Raw genomic sequence first — 14,283 nt, forward strand, 5'->3', positions numbered from 1 at the left:
TTATGATATTTAAAATATTTATATAATTTTTAACTATGAAATAAATGTTAAAGTGCTTTAAAGTACAGACGCACAGCTAGAATTGCTTGGGTAAATATGGGGATCTATCTGTTTACTTATTTGAATAGAGTGACAAGACAAAAGTTTTACCGTCTCATCATAATCCAATGAAAATACGAGAATAATACGCAATGCCATATGCCACACACAAGACAACAGCAACAGCTACAAAAACAGAAAATTTAATTAAGGGAATACCGCTGCGATCAGCAGAATATGAGACGGGGCGACACACGATGAGACCTCTAATCAAGAGAACGATAAAACCGATACGAACTGAATGAAAGCCCCGCCATCGGCAGTTGGTCAAGCGCGGGGGCCAGGGCACAGAGATGGGGAGAGGAGCGTGTCTCGGAGAGCAGTAATTAGACAAACAGTGAGAGTAAATTGTGGATGCACGACATTGAAATATTACTCATACTCAAACTTTATGGTTTTTATGATACTCTTCAAGAGAGTAGTGCGGTTCGGAGGGGGAGTTTGTCGATCTCATTAAGTTCTCAAGATACCCATTTATACGATGAAGGGAGGATTGTTGGACCGTTAATATAATTGGTGTTACTAGAACTTTCCTGGTTTTTTAAGTTAATCATTTAGAATAATTAAGAATCCTTAATCTTAAAAGGACTCCAACGCGTAACATAATGTTTCTTAGGCGATGGGGCTTCAGATTCGAAAAGTATATTCTTGAGCGGCGTAAAGTATATAAAGTAGTATAAAAAGAACATTCACTCATCGGTTTAAGTAAGAAAGGTACTTCCATTCAGCTCTTTTCTCATATGCTATGCTGTGCCTTCGCTCACGTTCAGTTCTCTGACGCAAAGCGCAGCGAGCGGTTGAATTTCAGCTTGTGCTTTGAGTCTTGTGGCCATGTGACGGCTTAATTAAACAATTTAAATAGAATTTTTATATCATACGGGGTATTACAAAAGCCACAACATGGGCAATGTGCAGCCACGTCCATTTGAGACTCGGAATGTGGCAAGCCGGCGCAGTAGTAAGTGACACAATCAACGGCACCCCTTCGGAACTTTATGATCTTCTGCAACTCTTTTAAAGGCATCCTTTGGAACTTTCGATACTCGAATGCAGCACGACGGCGAGAGGATCTCGCAGTGATTGTCCACAACTCCAGGATGAGCATAGTCGAGTGGTTGGATCTCTTGGAGCTGCAGCAGTACGAAGGTTTGGCTGTCTCTAACCTGCCACAAACACCTTTTTCATTGATCCTTGCTCTTCAGGTAACTTGCAGGCCTACAGCACTGTGGAAGATGTAGTGGATATCACGGATAAGGAGCTGAAACGCTGCGGCATTCGCAGTGCCCATCGCCAGATGATGATCAACAGTCTGTTGGGTGTGCGGGCCAAACGACGGCAATCCATGAACTTGGAGGGTAAGTCCCCATAATAGTTCTTTAAAGACAGATGATATTATAGCTATGCGCCTTTTCTTTCGACCAGCGCACAGTGCGCCTCGCCCAGTGCTGCGCCGTAAGAATTCCTGTCCATTGGTTTATCTGGAGGAAAGTTCCATCGATATCTCAGGAAGCGGCGATAGCGGACGGGGCTTGATTATCACCAAAAGTGGCAAGTTTCTCAAGCAACTGACTTTTGATGACACAAATACTATGTGAGTGAGGGAAATATGGTTTATATATATAAAATACCTAAATTTGGCTAGCTTATCTACCTTCGTTAATGCGCTTCAAATCAAATATCTTCGATGCATTTCAAACTCAAATATCTTCCACAAAATGATGCGTTATCCCACTCGCACCATCCACCCTGCCCTGCTGAACCCGCATTTCCCCTTTTTGCGAGAATCCACGCGTATATTTCAATAACAAAAACTCTGCGCATGCTCCAAGAATTTCCCATATAAAAAACACCAAACTTTCTTGAAGCGGCAAACTCCTGTCTTAAAACAAAACCCAAAACAAACCGAAACAACCCTCGCAAGGACATCCGAGTCCGAAGCCGACCCGTGTGCGAGAAGGGGAGGACACATGGCCGTAACATTTTCAGAGCAAATTCAAACGGCGCAGAGTTCGGACGATTACGACGGTTAAGAGATACGCGAAAATATAGAAATAAGTGTTTTTTTGTTGGGCAGATGATGAGTCTATGATGAAAAGTTTCGGATATTCTTGAATGGTTGAAAAGTTATTAAAAGTTCTAAACTTTTAGAAAACGTCTGCATTACAGCAGAACAAATAGTTTGGGGCGTGTCCCATTCCAACATTTGATTTGATTAGAAAGCTGTATAGCAAAATGGGCGTAGCAGGTGAGTGATAAGAAATAAAGTGATAGATATTTGAAAAATGAAAAGAAGTTCCAATCGAAAACTGCATTTCGTATGGATAACTCAGGAAAATAAGTACAAAAGCCACTGGCATACAACCGTTTTACTACAATTCGATTTGTATTTTTTTTGCACTTGAACTTCAGACAAAAAGTTGTACATATACCAAGGACCAAAAAATCCTTGTGCGAGCAAATTTCCCTTGAGTGCCGCACATGGGGGGAATGGCCGTTAGCAGTCAGAAATTACCCAAAATAAGGGAAATTCACTCGCTCTCACACACTCTCTCCTGCATTTTCAGCTACGAGGAACTGAGACCGCGCTCCAAGTGCAACAGTCCGCATTGGGCCGCCGTCAACATTGACAGCGAGATGGAGCACAATAGTGGCAGCAATGCCTCCACACCGATTGCCGTCAACTCGCCAAACCCCAATGAGCAACAGGAGGCCATAGCTTTGAAGAAGGCCCTCGAGTGGGAGCTGAGCTTGGATGCCAGGGAGCTGCGATCCCATGCGTGGTACCACGGTCCGCTACCCCGACAAAGGGCCGAGGAGATTGTCCAACGCGAGGGCGACTTTCTGGTTAGGGACTGTGCCTCTCAGCCGGATAACTATGTCCTCAGTTGTCGCAGCAAACTGGCAGTGCTACACTTTGTGCTCAATAAGGTGGGTTCTAAGAAATTCAAGAATATATATGTACCTCTAACTCTGTTCGTAACTGTTTCAGTTGGTCCTTCAACCAGAGACCGTGTACGAGCGTGTTCAGTATCAATTTGAGGAGGATGCCTTTGACACGGTACCCGATCTAATCACCTTCTATGTGGGCTCTGGCAAACCTATCTCCGCCGCCTCAGGAGCTCTCATTCAGTATCCTTGCAACAGGAGGTATCCACTCTCCTTCTATGGCCACAAGATTGTGGGTAATCAACTGCACAGCCAAATGCTAGCCGGTCTACGGGGATTGAGTCCTCTAAACTCCCCAATGGGCAGCAATGGAACAGGACTGGGAAATGGTGGATCTGCAGTCTTTCGCTTTGATCCCCAGCAACAGCAGCAGCACCAGCAGCAGCACCAGCAGCAGTCAGTGCCACAGCAACAGCAGCAGTCAGTACCACAGCAGCAGCAACACCAAGCTGTGGCGTCTCCGGGTAGTCCACACTGCTCGCCACCACGAGCACGACGCGAAGTTCCTCCGCCACCGCGGCTGCCCTGCAAGAAGCAGCAGCGCTCCCAGAGCCTGACTCCCGCACAGGCCATGGTCGTGAGCAACATCAACAAGCTGCAGGAGCAGCACCAGCAACAGCTGCAGCTCCAGGAGGCTGCCAATGGCAACAGCAATGGAAATGGAAATGCGAATGGAAATGGCAATGGGATGGCCCGATTTCAGACTATAGCCAGATGCAATCCCACCAGCGATCTGCAGCAGCATTTGGAGAACAAATTTACCACCCACTCGCTGCCAAGGCCGAGTACTTCAGCAGCCCAGGCACTGCGTCAGCAGGCAGCGGCTAGGATGTCGAGTTTGGCCAGAAACTGCAGCCTGGACACACCGTCGGATTCCAGTCGGCCACCCAGTCCGCCGCCCAAGCCGCGCAAGGAACCCATGGCCGCAGTGTTAGCATACCAGGCAAGTGGCTCCGATTCGGGCAATGGATCGGGCGACTCTGCTCTGGGGGATGGCTGCGAGGTGAGCATACAGCGTGGAGTGATCATCAAGAATCCAAGATTCATGAGCAACTCCGTGTCCAATGGAACACTGAAGAGCTTCACCGAATTCGATGCTATGGCGGCAGAGGAGAATCTCTTCACATTGGCCATTGAGGAGGTGCGAGTGGTGAGTGCTTCATTTAGCTAATCCAACAAGAAGTAATCCTCATGCAATCCTCCTCTTTCAGGGAAGCAAATTTGACTTTGAGAACTTCAGTACACTGCTGCTGCCGTCCGTCGAGAATAAGCCGCTGGATGGGGATGCCCTGAACACCTTCAAGATGATGCTCTTGGAAACGGGTCCCAAGCTGCTGGCGGAGCACATAACCCGCATTGATATCGGTCTGTTTCTGGTGGAACCCGACGATGAGGTGGATTACTTTTTGAGCTGTTCGGGACTGGAGCTGCTGACACTGCCGCATGGCAAGCTCTTCAGGGAGGATATCATTGAGCGGACGCAGTGTATCAAGTTGATGGTGGCCGTGACCATTCTCACCTGCCAGACGGATCTGGATCGGGCACAGCTGCTCAGCAAGTGGATACAGATTGCAGTGGAGACGAAGACGGCGTTGGGAAACCTATTTGGATTCTGTGCCATTATGTTGGGGCTAAGCATGCCACAGGTGGGTCCTCTAGAGATTATAAAACAGAAGCGTGTCCAACGATAAAGACTTGCTCTTATTTTGTAGATCCAAAAACTCGATCAGGCCTGGCACATTCTACGGCAAAAATACACGGACAGCGCCTTTACCTTTGAGGCCAAGCTGCGCCCCACTTTGAGCAGCATGAACGAGGCCTCCAATCCGCAGGCCCCAAACACCACAGTTCCCCATGTCCTGCTCTATGCTCTGCTCATCGATCGTCCGGTTATGGACATCATCAACCATTCGAATATGGACGATCGTCCGGCTCTATATCACACCTGCATTGCCCCCTGGGAATCGAAGGCGGATGACTTTGGCATGTCCATCAATTTCCAACATTTGGATGCCTCGCGTGGCTTCCTCAAGAGCCTGGATCTGTACCGGAAGAATGCCAAAATGATGCTCGAAGATGCCAGCACTAGGCTGGATGAGCTCTTATCGGATGCTTTTCGGTGGGTTCTACTTACATCTTCTAGAAGGTTTTCTCTAACTCTCGATATTTCAGAACTGAATTCCATGTGAAATTCCTTTGGGGAAGTTGTGGGGCCACGGCCAAGCCCGAGGATCGTCATGGAAAGCTGGAAAAGGTGCTAACACTAATGGCCGACAAGTTCTGCATGATGGCCGAGAAGTAAAATAAAATTAAACAACGCAACGATATGATATGGACTCTAGTTTCTAGTTGATAATACAATTACTTACTATAATCAAAAGATCGTCATCCCACACTTCCAGCTCTACAGCTCCTTACCATACAATACACCTATCTATCGATCAATCAATCAATCTACTATCTATCTATCTATCTCCAATTGTCTCCAGACCCTCCGCAAATTTGAATTTCGTGCTGTCTCTACCTCAGCCCTGGGTATATCTGTATTTATAATTTTAGCAGAAACAAACAGAAGCACTTTATGTTACAGTTCAAATATTTATTAATCCTTAGTTAAGCCAAAAAACTCTAGATATACGACGACGGGAAGAGAGGGTGGAATCAAAATAGAAACCTACTATATACGATATTTATTAGCAACTCTCTCCAAGAGGGCAAAAATCTTCTACTCTGAACACACTACCAAAGTCTAGTACTTACTTTATATTCAACTAAATAACTTAATAAACTATAGAGCGGACATGATACATTAATCAAAGCCATCATATATACACTCACACACACACACATAACAACGGTATATAGGCATATACTACCCCCCACTAAGAATGCATAACTTTTGCAAATTTTGATAAGTGATAGTGCAGTAAATATAATGGAAATACAGAAAAATATTATAAAAATCTTAAGCGAATAATCAGTATCGGTTGTCGGAGTGCCTTGAACTGCCTTTTTCAGCATGGAGTTGTTTGGCAACGGAATGAAAGAATATAATATTACACTTTAAAAAAGATTTGAAACGGAATCGATTATGGAACTTTTAACTTGAACTCTTATTGAATTGGAGATATGATCTACGATATATGAAAACTGTTTGAAAATATAGTTCCATAAACTTATAATCGTTTTGGACAGGTTTCAATGCAATTCAGTGACAAAATATGAAATTATTATTGATATCTATAAAAAGAAAAAAAAAAAAGTTCCTTAAGTATTATAGCTCTTTCCCAAACGATAGGTAAAACCAATCAGTAAAATATTCCATAGAAAACAATTTAGATTACCTGCAGCATTAGCCAGATTCCAACACGAAAAACAATTTAGATTATTAGCATTAACCAGATTCGATAGGATACTTTTATAGATCACACACACTTGAGAAAAACCACTTTAACGTTAGAGGCTTTTACTACGAGGAAACTTAAATTACGATTACTCGAAAATGTGCAGCTTTATCAGACCGTTGTTTTCTCAAGTGGCGAACCAACAGCTTTATCAACCCGTATGTGGAGGGTGCGGTGTGTCCAAAGTACCATACAGCCATGCAAAACCCCATTAGCGCCGACCACATCGCTTGACATTGTGCCCTGGTCGGAGCTGGAGACCGGTCGTTGATTTCTCAGTGGAACAAAGAGAGGGAACTTCGTGAGCTTTAAGTTTGCTCTGATCTAGGCTTAATTGAACTTAAAAGTTTCGTTTTTTTTTTGGGAGACCGGTGAGAGCATGAGTTGTCGTTGCACTCGAAAGCTGACGATGGCCATGAGCGGCTGTGTGATTATTTTGGTGATCGCCCTCACCGTCGGTCTTTGTGTGGGCCTTGGCGGCAGCGAGAGCGAGGGAGTCCGCGAGGTAAGAAATCGCACAGACAATAGCTGGCTGGACTGGGTTCGAGTTTCACCCATTGCTCAACTACAACTTTGCATTTGATATTTTGGTCAGGATCCGCCCAAATTCACAATCGACCATGAGTCCAACAGCTTTGTGCTGAATGGCGAACCATTCCGATATGTCGCTGGATCGTTCCATTACTTCCGGGCGGTGCCCGAGGCCTGGAGAAGTCGATTGCGGACTATGAGAGCATCTGGTTTGAATGCAGTGGATACGTAAGTAATCTCTCATTTCTACGAAAACATTATACACAAGTGGATTAGTTGATTATAAACATTTTAAGCTGAACTTTCAGTAGACAAATGTGTAGAAAATTGTTTCAAAATGTTTTCCCTTTGTTTTGGGCACAGATAAGCCTACGTAAAATCAGCCAAAAGTGTGGTAGTTTCACTATTGATTATAATGGAAATACATACGTGCTTGTTAAATGGTAAACCCTTACGCTATATCTCGGGATCGTTTCATTATTTCCGTGCTGTTCAGGGGGCCTGGCGGAGTCGAGTGCGGACCATGCGAGCTGCGGGTCTTAACGCATTAGATACGTTAGTACTTGAAACTATTTCACTTTGTGCTTATAGATAAGGTCAAATGAAGGGTCCTATGATTATAAAACTCTACATTTCTCCATCCCCTAGCTATGTGGAATGGTCGCTTCACAATCCCCACGATGGGGTCTACAACTGGGAAGGCATTGCCGATGTTGTGAAATTTCTAGAGATTGCCCAAGAGGAAGACTTTTACATAATACTGCGTCCTGGTCCCTATATCTGTGCAGAGCGCGATAATGTTAGTACATCTCCGGGATCTATTCATCTAAACACAGTAATTAATTCTTTGATAATGCTATTTTTAGGGTGGCCTTCCCCACTGGCTATTTAACAAATATCCGAGCATCAAAATGAGAACTAGTGATAGCAATTACATGGCCGAAGTCGGTAAATGGTATGCAGAATTGATGCCTCGCCTGCAGCACTTGCTGATCGGCAACGGAGGCAAGATCATTATGGTGCAGGTGGAGAACGAGTACGGCGACTACGAATGCGATAAGGTCTACCTGAATTGGCTGCGTGACGAGACGGAGGAGTATGTGAATGGGAATGCCCTGCTCTTCACAACGGACATACCCAACGAACGCATGAGCTGCGGCAAGATCGATAATGTTTTTGCCACCACGGACTTTGGCATTGATCGAAGTAAGCTCCCTCTTTAAAAAGGTTTATCCCTTGTGATCCCTACTCTACTTTCTTCGCAAACAGTTCACGAGATTGACGACATCTGGGCAATGCTTCGTAAACTGCAGCCCACGGGACCACTGGTCAATTCGGAGTTCTATCCAGGATGGTTGACCCACTGGCAGGAGATGAATCAGCGACGCGATGGTCAAGTGGTGGCCGATGCCTTAAAGTGGGTGATAGTGCTTTTCTTATGCATGTTGATCCAACTAATTTCAGATCCTTTTAGGACCATTCTGAGCTACAATGCCAGCGTCAATCTGTACATGTTCTTTGGCGGCACCAACTTCGGATTCACTGCCGGAGCCAACTACAATCTGGATGGAGGCATTGGCTATGCGGCAGACATCACCAGCTATGACTACGATGCGGTGATGGACGAGGCTGGCGGCGTGACCAGCAAATACAACCTGGTTAAGCAGGTGATTGGTGAATTTCTGCCACTGCCCGAGATCACCCTCAATCCCGCCAAGCGTTTGGCCTACGGCAAGGTGGAAGTGACGCCATCGCTGGCACTACTCTCTGCAGAAGGACGTGCTGCCCTTGCCAAGGGCGACCCTGCGGAGTCAACAAAACCAAAATCCTTTGAGGAACTCGATCTGTACTCCGGTCTGGTGCTGTACGAGACAGAGCTCCCCAGCATGGACCTCGATCCGGCTCTCTTGAAGGTGGACCAGATCAACGATCGTGCCCATGTCTTTGTGGATCAAGAGTTGGTAGGCACACTGTCCAGGGAGGCGCAAATATATTCCCTGCCATTGAGCAAAGGATGGGGCAGCACGCTCCAGCTGCTGGTGGAGAATCAGGGACGCGTCAACTTCTACATCTCCAACGACACAAAGGGTATTTTCGGTGAAGTGAGTCTCCAGCTGCACAATGGCGGCTATCTCCCGCTTGAGAACTGGAAGAGCACTGCATTCCCCCTCGAAGAGGTGACCGTAGAGGCCTGGCGGAAGAAAAGCGGAGAACGAGCACTGGATGCATTCTTGGCCAGGCAACGAATCCTGCGCAATGGACCCATCCTCTATACGGGCAGCCTCAAGGTGGAGGAGGTCGGAGACACCTACCTAAACATGGCTGGCTGGGGCAAGGGCGTGGCCTATGTGAATGGCTTCAATCTGGGCCGATACTGGCCCGTGGCGGGTCCCCAGGTCACACTCTACGTACCCAACGAGATTCTCAAGGTGGGCGACAACTCTTTGGTGATTCTGGAGTATCAGCGGACGAACAAGACCGCAAATGGTGAAGATCTACCCGCTGTGCAATTTGATGCAGTTGCTCAATTGGATGGACAGTCCGGAGATGTGCCTCTCAAGTGACGTTTCCTTAAAGGATAGATCCTATTATAATTATATTACTGATAGATATAGGTACTGCATTTGAATAAATGGTTTTATGACAATTCACATTCGATATCGCATTTTTTTCATAATTTAGGAAAGAAAAAAAAACCAAAAAGCTGCGGTTATAATATGATATTATGTCATCTTTGTCCAATTTCCGTTAAGAAAGTACGTATCTACTATTAACAAAAAGACTCCTTTTTGAAGCACATTTTTGATTGATCTTTTGCATCAACAACCTTTGTTAAGCTTTATTATATATATTTGCTAATTTGTTCTTATTATAAATTTAAAATTGATAAATTCTATATTTAAATAAATTGTTTTGTTAATGAGCTTGACTGGCTTGCATTTTATTTTTCAGCTCGTTTTCAATTGACTTTTTCCTTTACCATTATTATCCTATTTTAATTGTAATATTTTTCGTTTTTTTGTATACTTTGATACTTTGTTCGCTTAAATTTTGATAGATTCCTAATTGTTAATGGGCTTTATCATTGGCAAACGGAGATTCAGAGTTCTCTATGCAATTTAAGCATTAAATCAATTAATGTCTTGGCTTTCTATTAAGAGAACTCTTAAGAAAATTGGGAGATTCTAAGAGGAAGAAGATCCATTCCGAATGTAGCTTGAAAATACGATTACAACTTTGAGATTCTTTTATTCAATATCGAGTAAAGCAAAAAGGCTGGTTTCTAGGGCAGTGACTTGAGGGCTTCCATTTTTAATAAAATATTTGGTAAACTACCCTATAGCTTTAATACTGATCTGTGCAATGCGTCGGACAAATCAGGAATGGACCTTCAGAGGGTAAATAATACAGTTGTTTCAGTTGTTGTTCAGGGCAGTGTTCAGGACATACTTATGTAGGATAAAGCCTTGGCTAAATGAGCTCTTATCTAATGGAAATATAGTTCAGAATCAGGATCATTAAAGAACACAACTCGTGTAGTAATTTTTCATTCAAGGTACAAGAACGAATACTTTTTGTGCTCTTTTTTTAGAGTCTTAGAGTACAAAAGTTAGGAGTGCGCTTCCTCATAAATAAACCACAAACTGATCTCAAGATAATTTACGAGAGTAGTTTAACATCAAGTTTCAGTTTGCGCTTCTTGCAAAAATATACATATAGCTTACTTTTTGTTATAGTTTTTTTTCTGTTTCTTTTAGTTTAAGCTCTTTTTGAAATGAGAAAAGCAAGCTACATGGTATGTGTGTTATTTTTTCTTTTGTAATATTTCTATCTGTGCGTATTCTTTTACAAAAATAATTATTATAGTGTTGCATTCATGATATATATTTTTGTTGTTTGTGCTAGGTTGTAGCGTTTCTTCAGTTTAGGAATGTGTTTCGTTTTGTTTTAACTTTTTGTTGGTTGGAAAATTGTTGCATATAATTTCTGTTGTGTTTTTCTCTCTCTATACATTCATTAAAAATATATCACAGCTGCATTTCGAGTAAAAATATCCTCCTCCTCGTTTACTTTAATTTGTAAAAATGTATAGAAAATGTCTTTAAAATGTTTTGCATTGATTTTACTTTTGTTTTTTCTTTTTGTTTCTCCATTTTGTTTGATTTTGGGCAAAGAGAAAGCCGACTTAAAAACAGCAAAAATTTGGCAACCTAGTTAATGTTGTTTGTTAGTAGTGTTCAGTAAACATTGCTCATTTTGGTGAAAATGTTCACTTGTTCTTTTTTAGTAAGTGAGTCAACTCACTCATATTGCTCACTTGCTCACTTAGCTTGCTCACATGCTCACTTGTTCACGGTTCATGCACAGATCTGTTAGCTACAGAGATTTTGACACAAATAAAATACGTTACATTTCAATTTTAATCAAACATTTACAACAACAACGAAAATTCCAGTGATTCCAAATTTCACTATACTTTCGAAGTATCGAATATACTTCGAATTAGGGACGTACTGAATTTTCAAAAGAATGAACAGTTTGCCGGTAATACAAAAAATGTGAAGTAAAAGCAAATATAAGCAACAACTGCCAGAACGCAAAATGCCCTTTGAGGAGCAAAATTGCGCAAAAAGTGAGTAGTGAACAAGTGAGCAAAAGAGAACAGTTTGGAAGGAACATGTTCAGTTGCTCACTTAAGTGAACACCTCTTCTTTGTTCACTCACTCATGAGCAACACAACACTATTTGTTAGTCCATGTCCCACACACGAAGACGGAATGCGTTTGCGTTTTAGTTAGACACATACATAGCTAGCTATAGATATACTCGTGTATACGAGTACAGACACATATGGGTAGATAGTATAAGGTATTTATAGTATAGTTAACTAACCGAAGCGTAGATGAGTATTTGTAGTGTTTTTCTGCCTTGTATTAGATGTACTACTCGTATTCCTCCTCCTTTCTTTTTTTCTCTAAAGCAGACCTCGCAAATAACGGTTGACACTTTCGAAGAAGAAAGAGAGGGTCCGATCAAATCAGTTTTTGCTCAGCTGTGTTCTGCTCAGCGAAATCTTTTTCTGTTTCGTCAGTGACCACACAGCAAAGGAAAAAAGTGTTGACCGTTGTTTGCGAGCTATGCTCTAAAGTGCTGTGGGGGCAGCGAGGGCCATTTGTCAGTGCCATTTCGATTTTTGGGTATAAATGTCGGCACGCAAGTTCTGAGCAAAACAAATACCCAAGATCTGAAAAGGAAATTTCATATTAATAAATGTTCAATGGAAGAAATCAAAGCAAAAAACAAACGAGCAAAAGCGTAAGTAAATTCAAATTAAAACCTGGAAAAACATGACCGCAATGACAGCCGTGGAAATGATAATCAAATTATGCTCCATCCATTCTTCACCAGCCTGAACGCAGCCCTTTTCATATATTATTTTGGACAGCTCCATACCCTGGCAAAGAATTAAATGGAAATCAAATAAATTATGGAACACAATAGAGAATATAAAGTAGATCATAAATAAAATCAACTAATGCAAAGAAAATTTTCACTGGGTGTTATAATCTTTCAGCACCTGCAGCATCAGCAGACCAACGCAGGCCGCTGCCACACTTATAAGATGTGCCTCCAACCAATCCTCGCCAGCGCGCAAACAGCCACGCTCATGTATATTCCTATCCACAGGCTGCTTGCACAGATGTATGATTTATGGATGATTATAAGATACATTATCAGTAAACCTAAACGTAAAACCACTTACATATCCCTCCTTTCGCACATCATAGCCACATTGCTTGTTTTTAATAAGCTCTTGGGGCCGACGACGGCAACAGGAGAAGGGCACCCCGCAGGCCTCTCGGCTGCCAATGGCAATGGACGAGCAATTGAAATAGTTGTTGCTGTCCCAGTCCTTGGGCCCATCAATGCCGCAGCACTGCAGCCAGTCCTCTTGTATCCAATCGATGAGATTCTGCTGATCGGCGTCTTCACGATAATGCCGTATGAAGGCCTTGAGCCCCTCAGTGGCTTGGTCTTTGATCTGGAATGTGGAAAACAATTAAAATCATTTTATCTTGATTATAAAAAGGCTTACCCAGCCCTTGTCCTTGAGCACAAATGCCAACGCACAGAACCCAATCTCAGCTATGAGCAAGATACTCAGAAAAATGGCATACTACGGAGAGAAAATGTTTTGAAATTTATGAGCTTCGTGGAAACAATTCGCATACCCACCGCCGCCAAGAGACACGTATTTTCCCGCAAAGCGCCCACGCTGCCCATGAAGCCGAGAAGGAAGGTAATGCCTCCCAATATAATCAACACAAAGGCCGGATCCAAGGCTATGAAACTCAGCTTTGCAATGTTGCGAAACATGTCTTTCTCGCTCCAAGCCCAGATGCCAACGGCCAACACCATAAGAGCAGCCATCCATATGAAAACATTGCTCGTGAAGAGCAGGTATTTGAGGCAGCAGCTTATTTCGCTTGTCTCGCGTCGATATTTGCGCACTGCAGGCATCTCCGGAATGATTTAAACTTGATTTGTACACTAATTTTAATGACTATGACTAAAACAAAAACCAAAAACGAGATTTTCACTTATTTACTGAAAGCTGGAGAACAGTGTGACCGCCGACCTGTCGAGCAAATATACGCTCTGACCCTCAGAAATATACCGAAATATACTGTAAATATGCGGATGGAAAAAACTTACTTAACCCACATATACCCTCTGCAGACAGCACATCCTGGGAGTGAATTTTTAACAGATTTGAAACACCAACAGTCGAAAAACAGCTGATGAGCATTCAATAACAAAGTTTTGATCTGATTTGACAAATTTCCACAGGTGTAAATTAATAAATTGGCTACTTTTATGGCTATAATAGAACATTACATTATGTACAATAAACATTACTCCTTGGACTCCCTTATAAATGGCAGCAGATCTTTTTGTTGTTTTTCGCCACCTTTTTGTCGATTGGAACAATTTAAAATTTTAAATATGTACAGGACTGAAGTTTTTTCGATTTCTTCTTAACAGTCATTGTTTACGTTTTCGCAGTGAATTACAGTTTTTGGACATCCAATCCGATATTCCAATAGTCAGTCCTGTAGGAATTTGATTGATGAATCCGAAAAAACTATGTGTTCAGGGCTGAGAGTCCTAGCTACCTAGTAATATTAAATCGAACTGCAAAGTCGAGAAATACGATTTCCGATCATGGACTCAGAACGATTAACCCATTGTAAACCATTGCGTATTAAAATACACTCCTGGAAAATTATGAAACTTGATA

General features: G+C 42.8%; 3 protein-coding genes and 1 long non-coding RNA gene across 10 annotated transcripts; 2 read left to right on the forward strand and 2 right to left on the reverse strand.

Annotated features, from left to right (window-relative positions):
* Positions 1-999: 999 nt before the first annotated feature.
* Positions 1,000-6,014, forward strand: LOC108164072 (breast cancer anti-estrogen resistance protein 3 homolog). Of its 2 annotated transcripts, XM_017299656.2 has the most exons (9): positions 1,000-1,057; positions 1,120-1,245; positions 1,302-1,454; positions 1,522-1,690; positions 2,664-3,027; positions 3,089-4,195; positions 4,257-4,691; positions 4,758-5,164; positions 5,218-6,014. In XM_017299656.2, the coding sequence occupies exons 1-9, from the start codon at positions 1,000-1,002 to the stop codon at positions 5,345-5,347; spliced, it is 2,949 nt and encodes a 982-aa protein (XP_017155145.1). In that variant the 3' UTR covers positions 5,348-6,014. The 2 variants fall into 2 exon arrangements, with proteins under 2 accessions (XP_017155145.1, XP_017155146.1); XM_017299657.2 differs by lacking the exons at positions 1,000-1,057; positions 1,120-1,245; positions 1,302-1,454; positions 1,522-1,690 and adding an exon at positions 1,796-2,344 and having other exon boundaries at positions 5,218-5,347.
* A 674-nt stretch (positions 6,015-6,688) lies between these two features.
* LOC108163517 (beta-galactosidase) lies at positions 6,689-9,633 on the forward strand. Of its 2 annotated transcripts, XM_017298853.2 has the most exons (6): positions 6,689-6,954; positions 7,045-7,208; positions 7,629-7,779; positions 7,847-8,186; positions 8,250-8,397; positions 8,455-9,633. In XM_017298853.2, the coding sequence occupies exons 1-6, from the start codon at positions 6,829-6,831 to the stop codon at positions 9,542-9,544; spliced, it is 2,019 nt and encodes a 672-aa protein (XP_017154342.1). In that variant the 5' UTR covers positions 6,689-6,828; the 3' UTR covers positions 9,545-9,633. The 2 variants fall into 2 exon arrangements, with proteins under 2 accessions (XP_017154342.1, XP_033248950.1); XM_033393059.1 differs by lacking the exons at positions 6,689-6,954; positions 7,045-7,208 and adding an exon at positions 7,489-7,535.
* On the reverse strand, positions 6,802-7,500 carry LOC117188750. The gene is made up of 2 exons (XR_004472820.1): positions 7,410-7,500; positions 6,802-7,226 (listed from the first exon to the last, which is right to left on the reverse strand). It is a non-coding gene; the product is annotated as an uncharacterized LOC117188750 (long non-coding RNA).
* A 382-nt stretch (positions 9,634-10,015) lies between the features above and the next one.
* LOC108163518 (tetraspanin-17) lies at positions 10,016-13,630 on the reverse strand. 5 transcript variants are annotated; one of them, XM_017298860.2, is made up of 6 exons: positions 13,218-13,628; positions 13,078-13,158; positions 12,745-13,023; positions 12,559-12,669; positions 12,319-12,435; positions 10,016-12,225 (listed from the first exon to the last, which is right to left on the reverse strand). In XM_017298860.2, exons 1-6 carry the CDS (start codon positions 13,500-13,502, stop codon positions 12,157-12,159), a joined length of 942 nt encoding a protein of 313 aa, XP_017154349.1. In that variant the 5' UTR covers positions 13,503-13,628; the 3' UTR covers positions 10,016-12,156. The 5 variants fall into 5 exon arrangements, with proteins under 5 accessions (XP_017154349.1, XP_017154344.1, XP_017154343.1 ...); XM_033393060.1 differs by having other exon boundaries at positions 12,137-12,225; positions 12,287-12,435; positions 13,218-13,630; XM_017298855.2 differs by lacking the exon at positions 12,319-12,435 and having other exon boundaries at positions 13,218-13,629.
* Between the last annotated feature and the right edge of the window lie 653 nt (positions 13,631-14,283).

This window comes from Drosophila miranda, chromosome 4 (assembly GCF_003369915.1).
Source record: "Drosophila miranda strain MSH22 chromosome 4, D.miranda_PacBio2.1, whole genome shotgun sequence".
Lineage (NCBI taxonomy): Eukaryota > Metazoa > Arthropoda > Insecta > Diptera > Drosophilidae > Drosophila > Drosophila miranda.

What these genes read in the sequence shown, in the direction of transcription:
- LOC108164072 (XM_017299656.2), top strand. Translation starts at nt 1,000, where the DNA reads ATGGGCAATGTGCAGCCACGTCCATTTGAGACTCGGAATGTGGCAAGC. An exon ending in CCATTGAGGAGGTGCGAGTG is followed by an intron (nt 4,196 to 4,256) that starts GTGAGTGCTTCA and finishes CTCCTCTTTCAG; the next exon opens with GGAAGCAAATTTGACTTTGA. An exon ending in CTCTTATCGGATGCTTTTCG is followed by an intron (nt 5,165 to 5,217) that starts GTGGGTTCTACT and finishes TCGATATTTCAG; the next exon opens with AACTGAATTCCATGTGAAAT.
- LOC108163517 (XM_017298853.2), top strand. Translation starts at nt 6,829, where the DNA reads ATGAGTTGTCGTTGCACTCGAAAGCTGACGATGGCCATGAGCGGCTGT. An exon ending in TCTGTGCAGAGCGCGATAAT is followed by an intron (nt 7,780 to 7,846) that starts GTTAGTACATCT and finishes TGCTATTTTTAG; the next exon opens with GGTGGCCTTCCCCACTGGCT. An exon ending in GGACTTTGGCATTGATCGAA is followed by an intron (nt 8,187 to 8,249) that starts GTAAGCTCCCTC and finishes CTTCGCAAACAG; the next exon opens with TTCACGAGATTGACGACATC.
- LOC108163518 (XM_017298860.2), bottom strand. Translation starts at nt 13,502, where the DNA reads ATGCCTGCAGTGCGCAAATATCGACGCGAGACAAGCGAAATAAGCTGC. An exon ending in ATGTGCGAAAGGAGGGATAT is followed by an intron (nt 12,670 to 12,744) that starts GTAAGTGGTTTT and finishes CTGTGCAAGCAG; the next exon opens with CCTGTGGATAGGAATATACA. An exon ending in TTGGTCTGCTGATGCTGCAG is followed by an intron (nt 12,436 to 12,558) that starts GTGCTGAAAGAT and finishes ATTCTTTGCCAG; the next exon opens with GGTATGGAGCTGTCCAAAAT.